Source organism: Oryzias latipes, chromosome 16 (assembly GCF_053564925.1).
Source record: "Oryzias latipes strain Hd-rR chromosome 16, Olatipes_Hd-rR_3.1".
Lineage (NCBI taxonomy): Eukaryota > Metazoa > Chordata > Actinopteri > Beloniformes > Adrianichthyidae > Oryzias > Oryzias latipes.
Window position 1 is genome coordinate 6,693,478 of NC_136252.1, and position 17,892 is coordinate 6,711,369.

The 17,892-nt window shown below is 39.5% G+C and overlaps 1 protein-coding gene across 50 annotated transcripts in view; it reads left to right on the top strand.

Annotated features, from left to right (window-relative positions):
* Window positions 1-17,892, top strand: part of rims2a (regulating synaptic membrane exocytosis 2a) — a 169,554-nt gene that overhangs the window by 89,809 nt on the left and 61,853 nt on the right. For 15 of the 50 annotated variants that reach the window (XM_023963912.2, XM_078933804.1, XM_023963913.2 and 12 more), the window contains 10 exons: window positions 2,713-2,812; window positions 2,938-3,061; window positions 4,097-4,143; window positions 4,328-4,440; window positions 8,427-8,474; window positions 11,078-11,208; window positions 11,820-12,012; window positions 13,442-13,595; window positions 14,509-14,535; window positions 16,066-16,134. In XM_023963912.2, the coding sequence (XP_023819680.1) occupies window positions 2,713-2,812; window positions 2,938-3,061; window positions 4,097-4,143; window positions 4,328-4,440; window positions 8,427-8,474; window positions 11,078-11,208; window positions 11,820-12,012; window positions 13,442-13,595; window positions 14,509-14,535; window positions 16,066-16,134 (1,006 nt within the window). The remainder of the gene's footprint in view (window positions 1-2,712; window positions 2,813-2,937; window positions 3,062-4,096; window positions 4,144-4,327; window positions 4,441-8,426; window positions 8,475-11,077; window positions 11,209-11,819; window positions 12,013-13,441; window positions 13,596-14,508; window positions 14,536-16,065; window positions 16,135-17,892) is intronic. The other 35 variants (XM_020709925.3, XM_023963921.2, XM_023963926.2 and 32 more) reach the window with 7 other exon arrangements.

Below are 17,892 nucleotides of genomic sequence, written 5' to 3' on the forward strand. Positions count from 1 at the left end.
GTCAGTTCTGCCCCTGTTTACTTATCAAATGTATACACTTGTACTGACGCAGAGGAATGCGTGAGAACTTGTCAACGTCCTCTTTGTGTGTGGGAGCCACTGAGAGATTGTGCTGTATCCTCCTGTGAAGGAGGGTTTACATGTCAGGGAGGAAAACAGCAATATTTTAAGATATTTTTGCTGCAGTTAGGACTTTTCCTTTTATCTGACTTTTATCTGGGGCTGTGACTGTAAAGCGCTTTGTAGAAAGCGTTACACAAGTACTGTATTTGCCAGTTACCGTTTACCATTTTTATTTAAACATTTGCATTTCATTCATTCTCTGTGGTATTGTGGTAGTGTGAATACCCTGGGACTGGTCTGGGGTATGGGTTCAAATCTATGGTTTGGTCATATTTTAAAATGGGACCCAATGCCTTCCAGCCTGACACTCAACATGAAAGGGTTGAATTTGGGGGTTAAACCACCAAATTGTTCCTGAGCGCATTTGTCACTGCAGCTCACTGCTTAGGGTCAATTACAGAAAATGTATTTTACAAACTCAAGCCTGATGGGTCTTTAAAGCCTTTCACTTTAGAGGGAAATGTCTGGATAAGGAATTTCATTTGGCCTTTTAAAGTTTTGCACCCATGTGAATGTAGAATATTGGAGGAGAATGACCAGATACTTGGCAGATGTTGGTCTACCTTCCAACTTCAACCTGAGGTCTTTATTAACACATAGTGAGACAGAATCCGTTTCTAAACACAAGAAAAGAGCCTGTCTTAAAGAACTGCTTTTAGGACTTGAGGGAGGATTTCTGAATCTCCACATGAAGACAAACCAGCTTAGGTGATTTATCACAATCCACCAGGTATAAACATCAGGACAGATTCAGGACTTTTTGAAAGATTATGTTTTTGAGGTAGCCTTATGTTGCAAATGTATGCACAGAGGGATGGATTATAATATATGCTGTTGTATGGATTTACATTTTGATCTTTAACTACCCAAATGAGCTGCCCTGGCTGCCAAGAAGACTGTCTTCCACCTTTTGACTGAATAATAGGGGTGTAACGGTTAATCAACTTAATCAATGAATCATTGAATTTCCAACAATCCAACCAGATGGATCTGTCTGAAGTAAGTTGTTAAACGGATTGACTCGAATTGCCGTTATAAAATCTCATCCAAATGTAATAAATCAATAATTGGTCATGGAAAACACCATTTAGATTGAGACACGGTAGGTTTTTTTTTTTTTTACTAAAACGTAAAAATGACCAAGTCCATGAAAGCTGAAAACACACATGTGTTACAGCAAAAACTGATCAACCATCATTCCAGTTAATGTGTGGAAACACTTTGAATTTAGCAAAGACATGTGACCATACAGTGTGGTAGAATGTTGTAAGAATGTTCCCTTTGGATTCTTTGGATGTGGAAAACAACAGTAGAGTGAACTTTAGGAAAGTAAAATGTGAATGGATTAGACATTCATTCTAGTTTACTTGTTTGTTTGGACACATATTTCATTTACACTTGACTATCTTACAAGAAATAAAAGGAATATGGAAAACTTCACCTGCACTGTTCAGTACCAGGTGTTTCTCTCGGAGTCACACTGGTTGAAGTTTTGGATAAAGATGTCCTGAAACCATTTTGGGTCAGAGAATCAGATTGTTTAAAATGAACCAATATCCACTATGAATCAAATCAGCAAAGAGAAATTATGATATAAATGAAGTGGTTGTGAACCACCCCTACAACATAAACATTTAAGGTTTTTTCCCCTTTTTTCTGTTTATTTGGCGTCATTATAATCATGAAAACCTTTACAGTTGAGCTCTTACTGCTATCAGTTCACGGCTCTCTGCCCATATCGATCTTATACTGATTATGTCAGGAGTTAAAGTAACTTTTGTTGTTGCTGTCAATATGTTGCCAAAGCAGGTCATTTAGCTTTTGTTGCTGTAGGCGTTCCGCTTCACTTTGCACGGTTGCATAAAGCCTTTCATGAGGGGAAAAGAGGAAGGCGGCAAGATGGGGAAAAATCATTACTGATTGAATGAGCCTCCTGAAATGGCATGTTTGTGTCCATGCTTCTGTGCATTTCTGTCTGCTCAGCAGCAGCAGCCAACCAACTCGGCAATCCAGCCAGTCAGTCCATCAGTCAGGCTGCCAGCCTTGCCTTCACTTCACTGTCTCTCGCTCTCATCTCTTCTACGAGCCTCCCTCTCTGGCTGCTGCTTGTTACATAAAGCCATTTCATTTTCCAGACTTCTCTCAGCCTTTTGTATGCTGGCATTCAGCTGCCATTAAGAGCGATTTTTATTTATATGATGCTAATATAAGCTGAGCGCAGTGGAGTACAGCAGCTCAGGACAGTACAGTACAGCTCTAGCCCCACGGCGGAACACTGTTACAGAGCCTTACCAGAGTGCCTCCCTGGGGAGGCAAGTGAAAGCAAGGACAAAAAAGCATGGGTTCACTTTTACCTCAGACATTCTCCCTGCTTTTACTGATAACTCATACCTCACAGGCAAAAGCTAAAGCTGTGTCATCACATGGACACTTGGAGGAATAAATTCCCCTCTGTGAGCTGCAACACTCATACTGCATTTGTGCATCTCTATGCAGAGCTGATGTGAAGCAGCTGTGACGGCATGCTCATCTGTGGCTCTGCACTGGTACAGAAGACTAATTATTTGCTGAACCTCTCTGCTCCTTTAGGTGGTGGGAGGGAAGATGACAGAATCTGGAAGGCTTTGTGCTTTCATCACTAAAGTGAGGAAAGGAAGTCTAGCAGATACCGTTGGACACCTTAGACCAGGTACTGTAAAAACCCACGCACAGTGAGGATCATTCTGAAGATCATGGACTAGTTTCACTTTGTTCTCACTGCATGTCTTGCTTCTTCTGGTAAAAAAAATAAATGTTTTTTTGTTTTTCCCACAGGAGATCAGGTGCTGGAATGGAGCGGCAGGCTCTTACAAGGAGCAACATTTAAAGAAGTTTACAATATTATCCTGGAATCGAAGCCGGAGCCACAGGTGGAGCTGGTGGTGTCACGGCCTATAGGGTGAGAACAGAATGTCTGCTTTACTGGAACACGCCTCTTTCACAGGCCTAGTATGACACATCAAACACCTCTTACACAAAAATATGAATATGGATCAAATTTATGGTTTGGACAGAGCTTTTGATATTTACTACCAGATTCCAACGTGAAGAACCATTTGAATTTGAAAAAAAATGATTATTAGGTAATTTGGCTGTGGTGTTTGCTAACCTAGCAGGAAAAACAAAACTAGTGATATAATAATGTAAAGTTAAAAATATCTATATCCAGCTGTATGGTTTTAAGCCAGATTCCAGCTCAGATGAGGAAAACAAAGACGTACATGGATCTATTTGTCTGCAAGTGGATGCAACAGAATGGAGCAGAGCAGGGTGTTTGTGGCCTGCCCAGTGTGCAACAGATACAATCTTTTTTAAACCTTTTTTTTCTCTGCTTCCGATTCACAACATTTTGAATAAAGAAAAACTCAGAATAAAATTTTAAGTTAGATTTTCTATTCATATGTCAGAAAAATGTGTAAAAAACACTCAAAACACCATTTTCATTAGAGTGGGTTTTTGTTGTTGCTCTTACCAAACCTGTGGGTTACAAATCTATATCAGGAAGACTTCGACATGAAAATCAGAAAGGAATGATGTTGTTCTCCTCTGAATGGTCTTGTGAAGAAGAGGCTCTGCTTTGTTTATTTAACATCAGCTCCGCCTTCCTTCCTTGAGTTTCCCTTCCCCTCATCACTGACCTTGTATGGGATTAACCAGAACCCCTTTGTGAAGAGGAAAGTCAGCCACCTTCCTCACATTCACTCTTTTAGATGTTTTCTAGGGAAAACTGTAAAAGAACCAGTAGTTTCAACAAGCTAAGTCCTTTATACTGTAAAGGAGCCTGATAGTGGGGATGTGGACCATTGAAGACAAATGTGGTGCTCACTCTCATTTAAACATTGCCATTTGCCTTAACACAAACAGATCCACTCTAATTCTGTCCTCTTCTGTGTCACATTGCTGTCCTCACTCCCTTCTTCTCTCATTTTTTTAGAGATATTCCAAGGATACCCGACAGCACACACGCACAACTGGAGTCAAGTGAGGATTTTTTATCTCCCTTACAGTTTTTACAAAAATATTCATGTCTGGAGTTTTTCACTCTGTCTTCTTCTGTCCTGTATTCATATATCATTTGTCTTGTTTTAAGAGTTAATGTTGCCAAAAGCACCAACTAAAAGCAGCATAGGTATAAAATAATGACTGTTTTTCTATGGTCTGTCAGGTTCGAGTTCCTTTGAGTCTCAGAAGATGGATCGTCCATCAATCTCCGTCACATCCCCTATGAGTCCCAGAACGCTGCGGGACGCGCCCCAGTACCTGTCAGGACAGCTCTCAGTAAGTGACCTCAACCTGACATATACATAAAAGCTGCTAGAGGGGCTAAAGAGTTCGAATTGTTCAGTATTGCTCAGATAACCGAGGGATGAAGCTCCCACTGAGAGGGTGTCATGTTTGGGAAATTGTCCAGCTGAGCTGAATCTTAGGGTGTATTCTGCCTGGACACACTTGGTTTGCTTAAAGTGAAACAGAGTTAGTTTTCTCTGATAATCTAGAACAAATTTTCAGTCTGAATACACCAACGCGGACCCTGGTCTGGGACCAGGAATCGCTCTCTGGACCCATCTTTCGAGGTGGTCTCAGTTTGTTTTCAATCGGACTGAGCTTGATTAGTTCGCTCTGAGTTTCCTCTATCTGAATGCAATCTGTTCCCGGAGAAAAACAACTGGACCAAAACGGCCACCATAGCCAGTGTAAACAGAGTAGAACTGAAGATATAGAACGAGCACGGACAAATAGAAAGACAGAAACGTCAAACATAAACAAGGGTCCAACTTTTTTTTTTGTTAGAACGTTTATTTTAACACAGCTGAAATCTTTTCTTTTTTTATTTGTTTTTTTCTGAAAACGCGTCATAACCCATAACACCACAACGATGAGACACAGCAAAGAGAAATGTGGTAGGATGAATTATGGGTGTGACGATAACCGCATCACCGCGGTGATTACTCATTACCGCACGTCACCGCATGTTCCTCTTTTTTTTTCTAAAGTTCTGGATTTGGTGCGTGATTTAAACTATAATAAACATAATCGTCCTTGCTAATAATGTACTTTTTCTGCGAGTCCTGTGTTCAAACTTCAAAGGCTTCTGGGGGAAATTCCATTGTATGCAGGATTTTGTGTTGGGGGGGGGGGGGGGGGGGGGGGTCGTTAGAGTCCCGACACCGCGACTCTTGTTGCTTCATCACCGTGGTGATCAAAATCCCACACCGTCACAGCTTTACTCCAGAGCGGTTTAATAAAGAATCAATCACTGTTATTCTGGGAGAAAACTTTTTATGACTGTTCTCCTTCACTCTGTGACAACAAACATGAACACGCACCCCCAACACTTGTGCGCGCTCTCACTCACTCCTTACTCCTACACACGCAGCGCGCTGACACACACACACATAGTCATTCTACAACACCTATATAGTTAGTTCATTAGTTAGATAGGTAGTTGTTACTGTTATTTGTTTATAAAAAATACTGCATTGTAAAATCCACCGCTGGGGGATTTTGTGTTCGGCGGCTGCTGCTTCATCAGGAGTCAAAAATTCCCCATCGTCACAGCTCTAGGATGAATGCAGGCCCATTAAAAGAACTTTTAATGTGACTCAAATTGCTTCTCACTGTTTTCCCAACAATCTATATTTTATTTCAAAACCCCTTTTCAGCGTACCTTCTTAGCCTTCTTCTTGCCAGTAACCACCCTGCAGCATGAGTCCACCAGACCAAAAAGCAGTAAAAAGTGTTGAGCCTGACGTACATACAAACGTTCAAAACTTGTGAGCGAAACACAAAGTTCAATAGAACTAAAAGCGAAGGAATTCCATAATTTCTGCCTCTAGTTGCTTTGACCCGCCCTTATAATTCGTGACCAATGAGTGAAGAGATCTTTAGTCCCATGGTTTTGTTTACAAGCTTTAGTCCGGTACAGGAAAGTCCCCTTGATCCTCGATTCAGACCAAATTAAGCGGAGTCTGTCCAAACCAAACGGTTTTCTCAGTCTGAATACTCCCTTAGTTCAGACAAACGTTTTGGTTGCTCCTCACTAACCTGTCTAGTGTTGCACTGCAGCTCAGGTTACATTGTATATTGTCCATTATCCAGCATAAAAGCTCTCCGGGGGCAAATAGGTGAAGGGCATTAGATAAATCCAATTTTACATATGGGATCCAGAGTGATTGCTCTTTAGCTATAGGGAAATTATGTTTTATTCAGTGTAAAAATAAAAGTGCACTGTTGATTAACAGTAGTTCTTGAAACTGGCTTTATATATTACTGGTAGTTTTCAAATTTTATCTCACTCTAATAACTACACAAGGAGATAATGTAAAGTTTTTTTCCTTCCTCATACTTTTTAACACAAAAACTGACTCTTAATTTTGAAAAGCATGAACTTGTAACCTGTTTTGGAGTAGTTGTCATTGAAATGAATGACAGTTTAGTTAGCCTCAACTAAGCATTGAAATAAAAGAGAAAGAAGTCCAGAAACAAATGATTGTCCACTAAAGTTATCCACTTTTTTACACATTAACACATAAAGAAATGGTTCATTATTTTCAGATTCCACTCTTTGTTGTAACAATTACACACGATATCAGGCCTGAGGTGCATTGCTAGGATTCATTAACGTTTCCTGTCTTCAGAAGTTTCTATTTAAAACATGTAATTTTCTGGACTTGACTAAGCTGGTCAAAGATAACGCTGACAAATATTTCTTTAGTTGCATGTCTGCTGGTAACCATGAGCTATACTCCAGTCTGCCACTGTGGCTGTTAGGGGAAATGAGTTCTGATATGTTGAATTTGGTTATCTCCAGGTCACGTTTGGGTGAGTTGGCCAAAAAAATCCACTTTGATAAAACCTGTTCTAAAAGTTACTGTTTTGCTATGGAGCAAGTTGGTTTGTTTTTTGAACTGTACCATCCTTCAATTAAAGATTCCACATGTTGAATTAGAAAAATTATTTTTCTTTTCGCAGTCTAAACCCAGGACTCGCTGGTCCCTCTTTCAAACAAAAACCTGTGAAGCCTTTTATTGTCTTAATGTTTACACTCTGAGGCCTGTTTAGAGTCTGAGATTCATTATATGTGTTTTTTTCTATTATGTCCGAGCATTACACCATCTAAAATTGGTTTAGAAAGACTGGCAACTTCTATGAAGACACGGCCCTCACATCTCTTTAGTACGGTGGCCCTGAAGTGCAAATCATATCAATGCAAAAGCATATTAAAGATCACAATGACATGAAAAAAAACATTATTATTTAGAAATCAAAACAGAATGACTAAATTGTAACTTTCAAAAAAACTAAGTGTAATTTAAAAAAAATGAAAGGAAACATTTTGGAAAACAAAAGTAATTTCCAGAAATCAAAATAAAATGGTAAAAATTAAGCAAAATAAGAAACCACAAAACAAAGGTATTATGGGAATTTCACTGATGGAATGATGACGTTTGTTCTGCTTTTTAAAAAGAAGTTTTTGGCACAGCCACTGTAAAAGTTCAGTGATTGATCAATCAGCTCCTTACCACAGATGCTTTCTTCACAACTCAGATTCAATCAGAGGCGTCCCATAAGACCTTCTGTTTGCTGTTTCTTATTTTATTTCATTTTTTTCTAATGTTTCATTTGGATTTCGGGACATTACTTTTGTTTTCCTAAATATTATTTTTTTATGTTTTGGTTTAGGGACTTTTGTTTGATCCCTAAAACGTAATGCTTCTGTTTTGTTTTTTTAAATCATTTCTTAGTTTTTCTTTTTTAATTTTCTTTGTATTCATAAATATGTTTTGGGGATTTGTTGATGTGATTTGCCCTTCAGGGCCACCGTACGTTTGAGTTTGCTGCAAAACACAATTTCATTAGATCACTGCTGCTGTTAATCACACAAGATGTTTGCATCTTGGTTTGGTTTGTATACAAGTGATACAGTCTTAAAAATATATCTATACAAAGCCATGCTTTTGTTCCGATATGTAAAACTTCAGTGAGAGAGTTTGTGCTTTCATTTTGCACAACTGAAACTGTATACAAAGGTAACTATTAGTTTAATGTATGTTTTTCAGTGGAGAGGGAAAACTAAAGCACTAGTAATATCTAAAAAGGGAGATTAAGAGAAAATAAACAAAGGAAAAACAGCCACAAATCTACCATGTACACTGCAAACGTCTGTTGTCTTTTGATTGTAATGTTGAGTTTTGTCTTGTGGGTTTTTGGTTTTATTGCATTTTTTTTCCTTTTTCTCTTGCTATTAATTTTCACTTATCCAGAGCCAAAGCCTTAGTAGAAGAACAACGCCTTTTGCTCCTAGGGTCCAGGTAATGTGCCTAGTCTGCAGGGCACAAACTGTCTTTGGTTTTTGCTCATTGATTGTTGACTGGCTTCTCTTCTCTTCTATTTTTTTCTTGTTTGTTTGTTTGTTTGTTTTCATACTTTGGAAAGTGCATTTTTAGGGAAATAGTAGCTCCAACTTTCCCTCACAGTGCAGTGCATTGTGGTCCTCTCTTCTGTTTTAGTTGTTGGTCTCACTGTTTTGATTCAAATTGTTACTCATTTTAACCCATTTTCACCATAAGTAGTGCATGCCCAACTAATCTAAACAGTTTTTAGAAGGCAAACACTCCCATTGCCTGTATACTATTTTTGATAGAACGACAGCAGTGACTTTCTCGACTCTATGCTGCATAATTTTGGTTTTCTTAAAGGCAATTGAGGAAGTTGTGTCTTCAAGTTTCTTTCATTTTCTTTTTTTTCTGTCCTAAACTCAGGCGCTGATAAATAAATAAACACTCAAAGACGAGAGACAGTGATGGCAAAAGCAGACGATGTGTGTTCTGTTGTCTTTACCCAGCATTACTTGCTGTTTGTGAAAGTGATGAACACTTTCAGGATGTACAGAAATGGACTCAGTGATGATTATTTTCTTTCGGCTGTTGTAGAATGACTTGTGGTAGATCTTTATTGTGAATTATAATTTTCAGAACTTCTGTAGTTATAACAAAGAGTGGCATGGATCAGATTTGTTCTCATTTTAATAGCAAATTCACTTCTTATTAGGAGAACAGGGCAAGGATGTCAGCAACATCGTGAACCATGGACCTCCAAATTCCAAGATTGTCTTAAATTTGTGCACTTTTCTATTATTATTTATTTTTCTGGATCAAAGTCTTAGCAAAGTCAGATTTATTGGTGTTCTGTCTGAAGCTACTTTCACACCAGGCATGTGGCGGGTGTTCAAGAACGTCCTAAGAGCAATTTCTTGAACGCGCATTTAGCCCATAGTGTTCACACAAGCAGGGAGGGGCTTCTTTTTTCCCCACTGTTTACCTGTGCTTGTCCTTGGTGCGATTTGTCAAAGCAGTGTAAATCTGGTGAATCTTACTCCAGGCTTTTCCTTTCACCGCTCTATTCCGATGTATGACTTGGTGTCAAGTAAATCCAGCTGGGCAACGGTTGGCACTTCTGTGAATCCATACATCACTACCATTGAATGTATATGAGAACTGGCCTGAGTGACCTCTCCCCACTCACGTTTCAAACAGGAAGTACCTCTTGGTCCCAAGAAGCCCAAATCCCACAGACTTCTTTGTAGAAATAAACAGCTGTTACTTAGACATTACCACTACATGTCTGAATAGCCATTCTTTCTCTGATCTATTGTTTGACATTTTCTTGATAATCCTTTTTCAAGTTATAAACTGACCAATCAGATACCTTAATAAAGGTATTCGAAGCATTTGATTGAAAGCTTCTCCCCAGCCCACTTTCATTAGACGGGGTGTGTTCTTCTAACATGGTTACCCCTGATTAGAGAGAGTGGTTGCCATAGAAACAATGACTTAGATTAGACCCACTTGGTCCAATCAATGCTTACTGACCACTTCTGCAATCCACAGCCCCTGACTGGTCAAAGCTCAACCTGGTTCAACTTTTAATTTGCGCTTTGTATGTAGAGCCTGAAAAAGGGTCGTAGAAACTTAAGTACAGATGAATGCGAGAGTTTTAAATGCAGATCCCTGAAATGCTTGTTCACACAGCTTATGGATGTTTACAAATTCGTATGCACTTTTCGCTCATTTATGCTAATTTACACGTGTTCAAACATCTTTGCATGGACTTTTCTTTGAAGTGGCCGCTTCAACACGTGTCGCAGAGAGTGGTGTGAACGTAGCTTTGGTCTCAGGCAACAGAATTTATGAAATAGCCAAATACACGTCATTTGTATTCATAAAGTTAATTATTTCAGCACCAGTTTCTGATTCAAAAAAAAATATTTAGGATTTTTTTGTTTTTTGTGATGGGTTAAAAGTTTTAACAGTGTTTGGTAAACCTCCTTCTCTCAGTTTCTGCCTCTCTGACATTGGCTCCTCGTCTTCAGAACCTTTTTGCATCACTGCATGATTACTGAAAGTTGTCAACAGTACCGGCTCCCGATGAAGTATGGACAAGAACTTAGAAGTTCTCATTTCATTTGCTTCCTTGAGTGTTTAAGTTGGACTTCTTCCCCTTCTAAGTGTCTCTGAGCGCAGTCCATACTTCCTTTGAAGCTTGAGCTGTCTTTGGTACATCTCGCTACAGCATGGTTCATTTTGCTTAATGTCAAGTCTTAGTGAACAATATTTTGAAAAGTCCTCTTTAGAGGTGCAGAATAAATGAATAATTTCAGAATATAGAAGCATGTAGTGTTGATCTTCAGTTGACTTTAGCTAAAATGTTATTTTTATTCAGTTTCAGATGAATCATTTAAGTGGAAGCAGTTGTAAAAAAAACAGTAATTAAAATAATATTCATTAAGATTTTTGAGTACATAATCTACAAAAACATACAGTTCTTTAGATTTTCATGACACTATTTAACAGTTAGATATACAGTAAAGGTTTTAAGTGCAGCTCAGCATTTTGCCTCTGCTCTGCCCCCGCAGGTCAAACTGTGGTATGACAAAGTAGGCCACCAGCTTATAGTCACCATTTTGGGCGCCAAGGATTTGCCCCCCAGGGAAGATGGTCGGCCCAGGAACCCTTATGTCAAAATTTACTTTCTCCCCGACAGAAGGTAAGAGCAGAAACACTTAGAAACACCTCCCTGCATGAGCCCCCCATCCCCAGTCATTGTGTCATGGTGGAGCATTTTTGTATCACTGCAAAAACAGAATCTTAAGAAAGTAAAAAGACTCTTGTTTCAAGAAAAAAATTCTAAGTTTTTCAACAGCTAAGTAATCGTAGTTTAAGAAAAGATGTCTGAGTGACTAGAACTTTTTTTTTAAAAAATTAATTCTTGGTTTTCTTACAACCAATGGCAGATGTATTTTGTTATCTTTGACTATGATTTTTTTTTTTTCAAATTTTCAGAATCTTTGACTCATTTTTGGTGTGCCTGTTTTTACAGTGCATTTATGCATAGATGGAAATCTTTAAAGAAGAAGAAGCTGGTTTGAATACGCATGAGATTCAGAAACTCTTACAAAACTATAGTCATTTAGAAGTAATCAGAGGTCATAGTCAGAATACAAACTTGCATTCTCCTGTGTCTGGGTGATATTTTGTTAGAGAATACCTGTGTTCCCTCAACCCCTCCACCGTCTTCAGGTGTATGTGCTGTGCTGTCTAGGACAGTGATCTGTTGTATTCGTGGCTATTCACTGTCAAGGTTGTAAATAAAAACAGTTTGAATTATTGTTCCTCCAGTGACAAAAGCAAAAGGAGAACAAAAACAGTAAAGAAATCCTTAGAGCCCAAGTGGAATCAGACCTTTATGTACTCGCCGGTGCACCGGCGGGAGTTTCGGGAACGCATGCTGGAGATCACGCTGTGGGACCAAGCAAGGGTGAGGGAGGAGGAGAGCGAATTCCTGGGAGAGGTAAGAAATTAAAGCCTTCCCCATTCTGTATATCTGACAGAACCAAATGTTGAAATTGCTAAAAGAGTCAGTTATTCAACATACATTTATATTTACTACTTTAATGTCATCAAGTATTATTACATAACGGTTACCTAAAGTGGGAATAATTAATGTCTACTTTAAAGATGTAAGAATTCTTTCAGAGGATAATCAATAAGCTCTCGATGTTGTCATTTGATAAAGAATCATCACTTGATCTGAATAGAACTTGATTACAAAAACTATGTTAAAATTTCAAATAATTTAACTCAGTAGGGTGGGATTATATAAACTTGCTTCTTCCCACTTCTTTTCAAGCAATAAATGACGCTCTATTTAACTTTAGTTAATAATCACTATATTTAATGAAGCAAATGTGACTTAAGTGTGTCTTTGTTTTTGTTTTTTAAACCATCCATTTCAGTTTTTCTTTAATGAGTTTGAAAAATCTGAGTGATTGTTTTCTTGTGTTGTCTATAATCAATACTTGAAATAAACCAAAAAAATCAAATCAAATCAGGTTTACAATACCAGTCGTTCAGCTATACCTTTATTGTTAAATTGCTGGGATTTGTTGCTGACTGGAAGCCATGAGTCTAAAGGCCAACTTCTACAGAAAACGTACATCTCCGCCTGTTGCAAAGTAAACCAAAAATTTTAAAGCAGCAGTTATAGTTGTCATTGTTGTGACCACATATTTACCCAGAAGCAACGTCTCACGTGACCGTGTTAGAAGAAAACGCTGGTCAGGTCTCTTTTGATGGCAGGCTTTGTGAAAGAAATGACAGCAGAGGGAATGTGACACCACCAGGGCCGGTGATGCAAAAAGGGGGAGGAAAACAGGAATCATCGGGGTGCTTTTTCCTGCCATCCACGTCAAAGCACCTGCTGATTTATTGAACTAGGTGGCCAACCCTCTATCTTTTACCATTATTCAACCAGTGAAGACAAAGCAGAATGCTGGTCTGCAGAAGAGAAGCACAGGTCTAAAAGAAACCCACAGAGATCCAGTTTCCTGTTTTTAAAAAAAAAATAGCTAATAAATCCCACACTGATTAAATTTGCCAAATGGTAAAGTGACCGCCCTGAGATGAGGGGTTGTGGGTTAAAATCAACAGCTGAGTCATTACAAAAAAACTGTTTTTGGAGACATGAAATAATAGAAACACAAGTATACTATTTCTAAAAAAGATTTTTAAAGAAATAACTTCTTAAAAGTTAAAGAAAAAAAACATTTACCATTCTCAAGTAAAATCAAGTTTTGTAAGTTGTCGACCATTTAAATTGTGTCTAAAAATCAAATAGCAAGGAAAGACAAGAAAAGTGAGGAGGCCTTTCTAATGGGACTTCTTACTTTAAGACATTTCTTCCTGTGAGGAGCTAACCTCCCCCCTTTTTGTTTTTGTAGATCCTCATAGAGCTGGAGACAGCTCTGCTAGACGATGAACCGCACTGGTACAAGCTACAGACCCACGATGTGTCCTCCATCCCTCTCCCACGTGCCTCCCCCAATTCACAACGCCGGCAGCTCCACAGAGAGAGTCCAACACGCCGTCTGCAGAGTAAGCAACAACGTTCTTCCTCTTAAATTCATCTAAAACAAACACTAACGGAATACAGGTTAGATGCAGACTTCTTTCTTTGTGTAAATGCTTCTCATCCCTTAGTCACAGCTGCCGCTACATGTTGTCTGCAGGGGAAAAATGGGCAAACCTATAAGTGGCACACAGGGGCACCGCAGGACATTTAAAAGTCATAGAGCACTCAGTTAGCCTATAGAATAAAAACGATCAAGCACATTTATTTCTTTGAGCATGCTGCGAGCAAAAGGTGGAGGACACTTTCAACAACACGCAAGGGTGAAGTAGATCAGACGCAGGAACATAGCACACATTTGTTTATTTTTTCCATATCCCCCAAATCTTGCGAAAAGAGTTCATCAGTGCTGTTCAAGGGAAAGTGCATGCTCCGTGTGCAGTCTGACTGTAGAAATGAGGAAATTAGACAATCAGAGTGTAGTTTGTGTGGACGTATCAGCTGCACACTTCATGCGTGCTGCATGTGCGCACAGTCAGTAAGAAGCCAGCAAGCATATCTTACTAATTCCTAAAGTGTGGCGTAAGGGCACCAAACAACAGCATCAGGCGTACGCCATAAGTGCGTGTAACTTATTTTACTTTACTTTAAACTTAACACACATACAACAACGGTATGTTCCAGTTTCATTACGTCCCTTAAGGTGGCTGTACGGGCCTCAAGGGGACTGCAAGACCATTTAAGATACTCATCGCTACGACCCTCCACGGCCCAGACAACCCAAAAACCTGCAGCACCCGTACGGGCCAACGTCCCTGCGGGTGCATGTGACTAAGGCGTTAGACATTTAGTACGGTTGTTCCTGCTTGAATTTAGAGGAGCTTTTGAGAAAATGTTGTTTTCTGTGTTACATGGACTTTGCTGCTTCTGCTTTTACAGACAAAGACGCATTTTTATACAACTCAGGTAAAAAACTGTTGCATTCTCAGGCACTGCTGCTCTATGACGCACTATTCCTTTCTCTTTAACCCCTCGACAGAGTGGAGCTCTTACAGTCCCAGAAATAGTTTTTACCCTGTGCCTACAAGGTCAAGAAAGGGAGTTTCTTTTAAATTCTGTACTTAGATCACACTTTGTGTGCATAGGTTAAAAAATCAAAAGCTATAGCTTTCTGGTACTGGGAGAGCTCAACAATTGGATCTTCTTGGACCATCAGTGTTTCCTAAATTTGTTGTCTGAAAAAAGGGAATCGATCCAAGAATACAAGAGCTGAACATGAAACAGTTCCTTTTTAATTTTGGATGAACAACATGACAGAGAAATATTCCTGGAATGAGAGAGGGTTAAAGACCATTCTATGTTTTTCAGTTTCCTGTCCCTTTCCCCATAAATGTTTCCGCAGCCTTAAACGGATTTCACTGTGGGGAGCTGGTGAAAATTTCATCACACTGGTTTGGAATCCAGCAGGGCAGCAGATTTATGCTCTCTGCTCTACAGGGAAACAAAGATTTAGGACACAGTGTTCTTTTATCCACTTTTTATTCACCTATAAAGTATTCTACAATCCCACACTGCAATCCCCAACAAATATCATTAAAGCTGGCCTTCATCCTGAATCCATGTCATGACAACCAGGGTCTAACCTCTGTAAAGTGCATTGTTTGATATACAGCCCGACGTGATGTTTGTCTGTTTGTGATTTCATAAGAAACTGTTGGCACACCTTTGTGTTTGTGTTTTTGAGCTTCCCAATAGATTTTATGCTTCTCCACTAAAGCTGCGGTCTTGCATTAACCTATAACACTGACAGAAATAGCACAGTATCTTCATGTTTAATGCATCATGTTACTGAAGATGAAAAAAGCCAAAGAGACAAAGGCTTTTTTTAGAGCCCTTCGAACTGCACTTCCGTCCCATGAACATGCTTTGGTTCAGGCTGTGTTGCACTGCGTGGAACGCTGGACCGCTGCTCTGTGCTATTTCTTCTGGGCAATTGAGGCTTGCTCCCTCCCCAGCAGGACAATTTTCTGAGCATTTGTGTTAGTCAGAGATGAAAGAGCTGACAGCTGTAAAAAAAAAAAAAAAAAAAAAAGAAGTTCTGAGATGAAAGATTGGGAGTGGCATTGCCAGAGTGCAGCACTTGTTATTTCTGAAAAATCTCGCGTGTCCACTTGATTTACGTTGACTGAGGCAGTGGAGTTGGTGGGACGGAGTGGGGGAGGGTTAAAGGACTACTCTGGGTGATGAAGTAAGAGCTCTGTAGCCAGATCACCTCTCCCATCCCCACCTTTACGTGTCCACCCAATGATTGAATGTGCAATTAAAGAGTGCCACAGTTCAGACGAGGAGAGATCTGTGGTTTTAGTGGAGGCAGAGCAGTGACATGCTGCATTCAGCCCAGATTAGCAGAAGAGGATAAATGCACAAAGAATAGGATGAAAATGAGGTCTCCGTTTTTCCACCGTTGCTTCTGTTTTCTCTCTTCTTGCGTTAAAGGATCCCAGAGGATAAGTGACAGCGAGATTTCCGACTTTGACTGCGAAGAAGGTGTCGGAGTTGTTACAGGTAAAACACGGGACCACATAAATGCAAAGGTAGATTCACATCAAAGGGGAAAAAAAGGACAAACTGTTTAGAGTAAATAGAATAGAATAGAACTTCAATGATCCTACAATGGGGAAATTGATTTGTTACTATAGTTCTATAAAAAGCAGCCGTAATAAATAAAGTTAATTTACACACATAAAGTAATACTTTTACAAAGATAACAATTAAATGATCTTGTTTCATTTTTGCTTCATAATAGATTTACATAATCACTAAGTGAGAAAATAGTCATATTTGGTCTCAGACATAGCCCCCCTCTGCAAACTCCTTCCTTAGCACATTCATATTTTCTATTAGAGGGTCAAAAAATGCTGCAGCCCATCAGCAGAAACCGTATGAGAGAGCTCTGAGCATTTATCTTCCTCTGCACTGTTAGCTGCTGCTCTGCTGTTCTGAGTCTCCACCCACGCTGCACACCGGAAAAGGAGAGGCAGAGCAGCTACCAGCCAGAAAACAAGCGCTAAACAGTTGTGGAAATTTGCTCGAGTATAATATTCCCTGTGAGAACCTGTGTTTTATGGTGTATGCCTTTATACTTTTTGTGCTGACCTTGATTTCAATAAAGCTCTTGATAAATTGCATGATGAAAAGGGTTTGCTGTTACATGACAATGTGGTGATGGCGACTTATTAACAAATGTAGGCCACCGAAAAGTGGAGCGGCAAGCCCAGGAAACTGGAGACGAACAGAGAATAAATTCCTCTTCTGCACCAAAGTGTGGATCAGAGAGAGTCACAGTGAGTCAGAGTCAGAGAGAGCTGCAGCCGAGGGCTTGGTGATGCTCCTGTATGTGAGGGAAACCCTCCACCGGCCTGCTTAATATTCTCATCAGCCCCTCGCTGCCTCACGATGCCAGTCCCCCCTCCTGTCTCTCTTCATTCACAGTGGAGGGAAAACCCTGCTCCCATAGCCACGGCTGCACCTCCGTCTGCACACAGGCTCTGCAGCAAACCTGCAGGCCTGAATAACATCAGACACATCCTCAGTTATTTACCACACAAAATCTTTTTTTTAATGAAAATGTTTGGTTATTTACTCCATGTTTCTCTCATCTGTGTGAAGTAGGGGGACTCAAACTAGTTTTACAATTTTGCTGCTACAAAAGGGTCAGATGCTTTTAACAATAATTTAATCCTCAGCCATTTAGAAAGGGTTTCAAATTTCTCAATAGTTTTAGGTTAATAAATCTAAAGAAACGGAAACTGTTTGGAATTAAAACCTAAAGAGATTAGATGAGTTTTTATCTTTCTTAAATGACCTCCTGTGTCTGACAGCAGAAGCTCAGGTGACATTTTTTAATGAAATGTGACACACAACTCAGCACTGGCATTTTTTTTTTCATTCTGTCAGCCAAACTCCAGACTAGCCTACTTCAGATGTTTTGAAAGAACTTCTTAAAAGACGAATTTAAACCTATGACGCCAAACTGAACAGGTTCCAGCACCAACATGAAAAGTCGAGAGATGAAATTTGTGATTTGAAAAATGATAGTTTTCTTGTTCCACTGTTGGAAAGCCTTAGTTGTGTAAGGATGCTCTCATTTATTTTTTACAAAGCATGTAATTTATAAACAAAAAGAACGGTGCACCTTCTTCACTCACTCCATAACAGGGCTGCATGGCGGTGTAGTGGTTAACACTCTCACCTCACAGCAAAGTTCAAATCCCGGCTGTGTGGAATTTTCATGTTCTCTTCCTGCAAGTGTGGGTTTTCTCC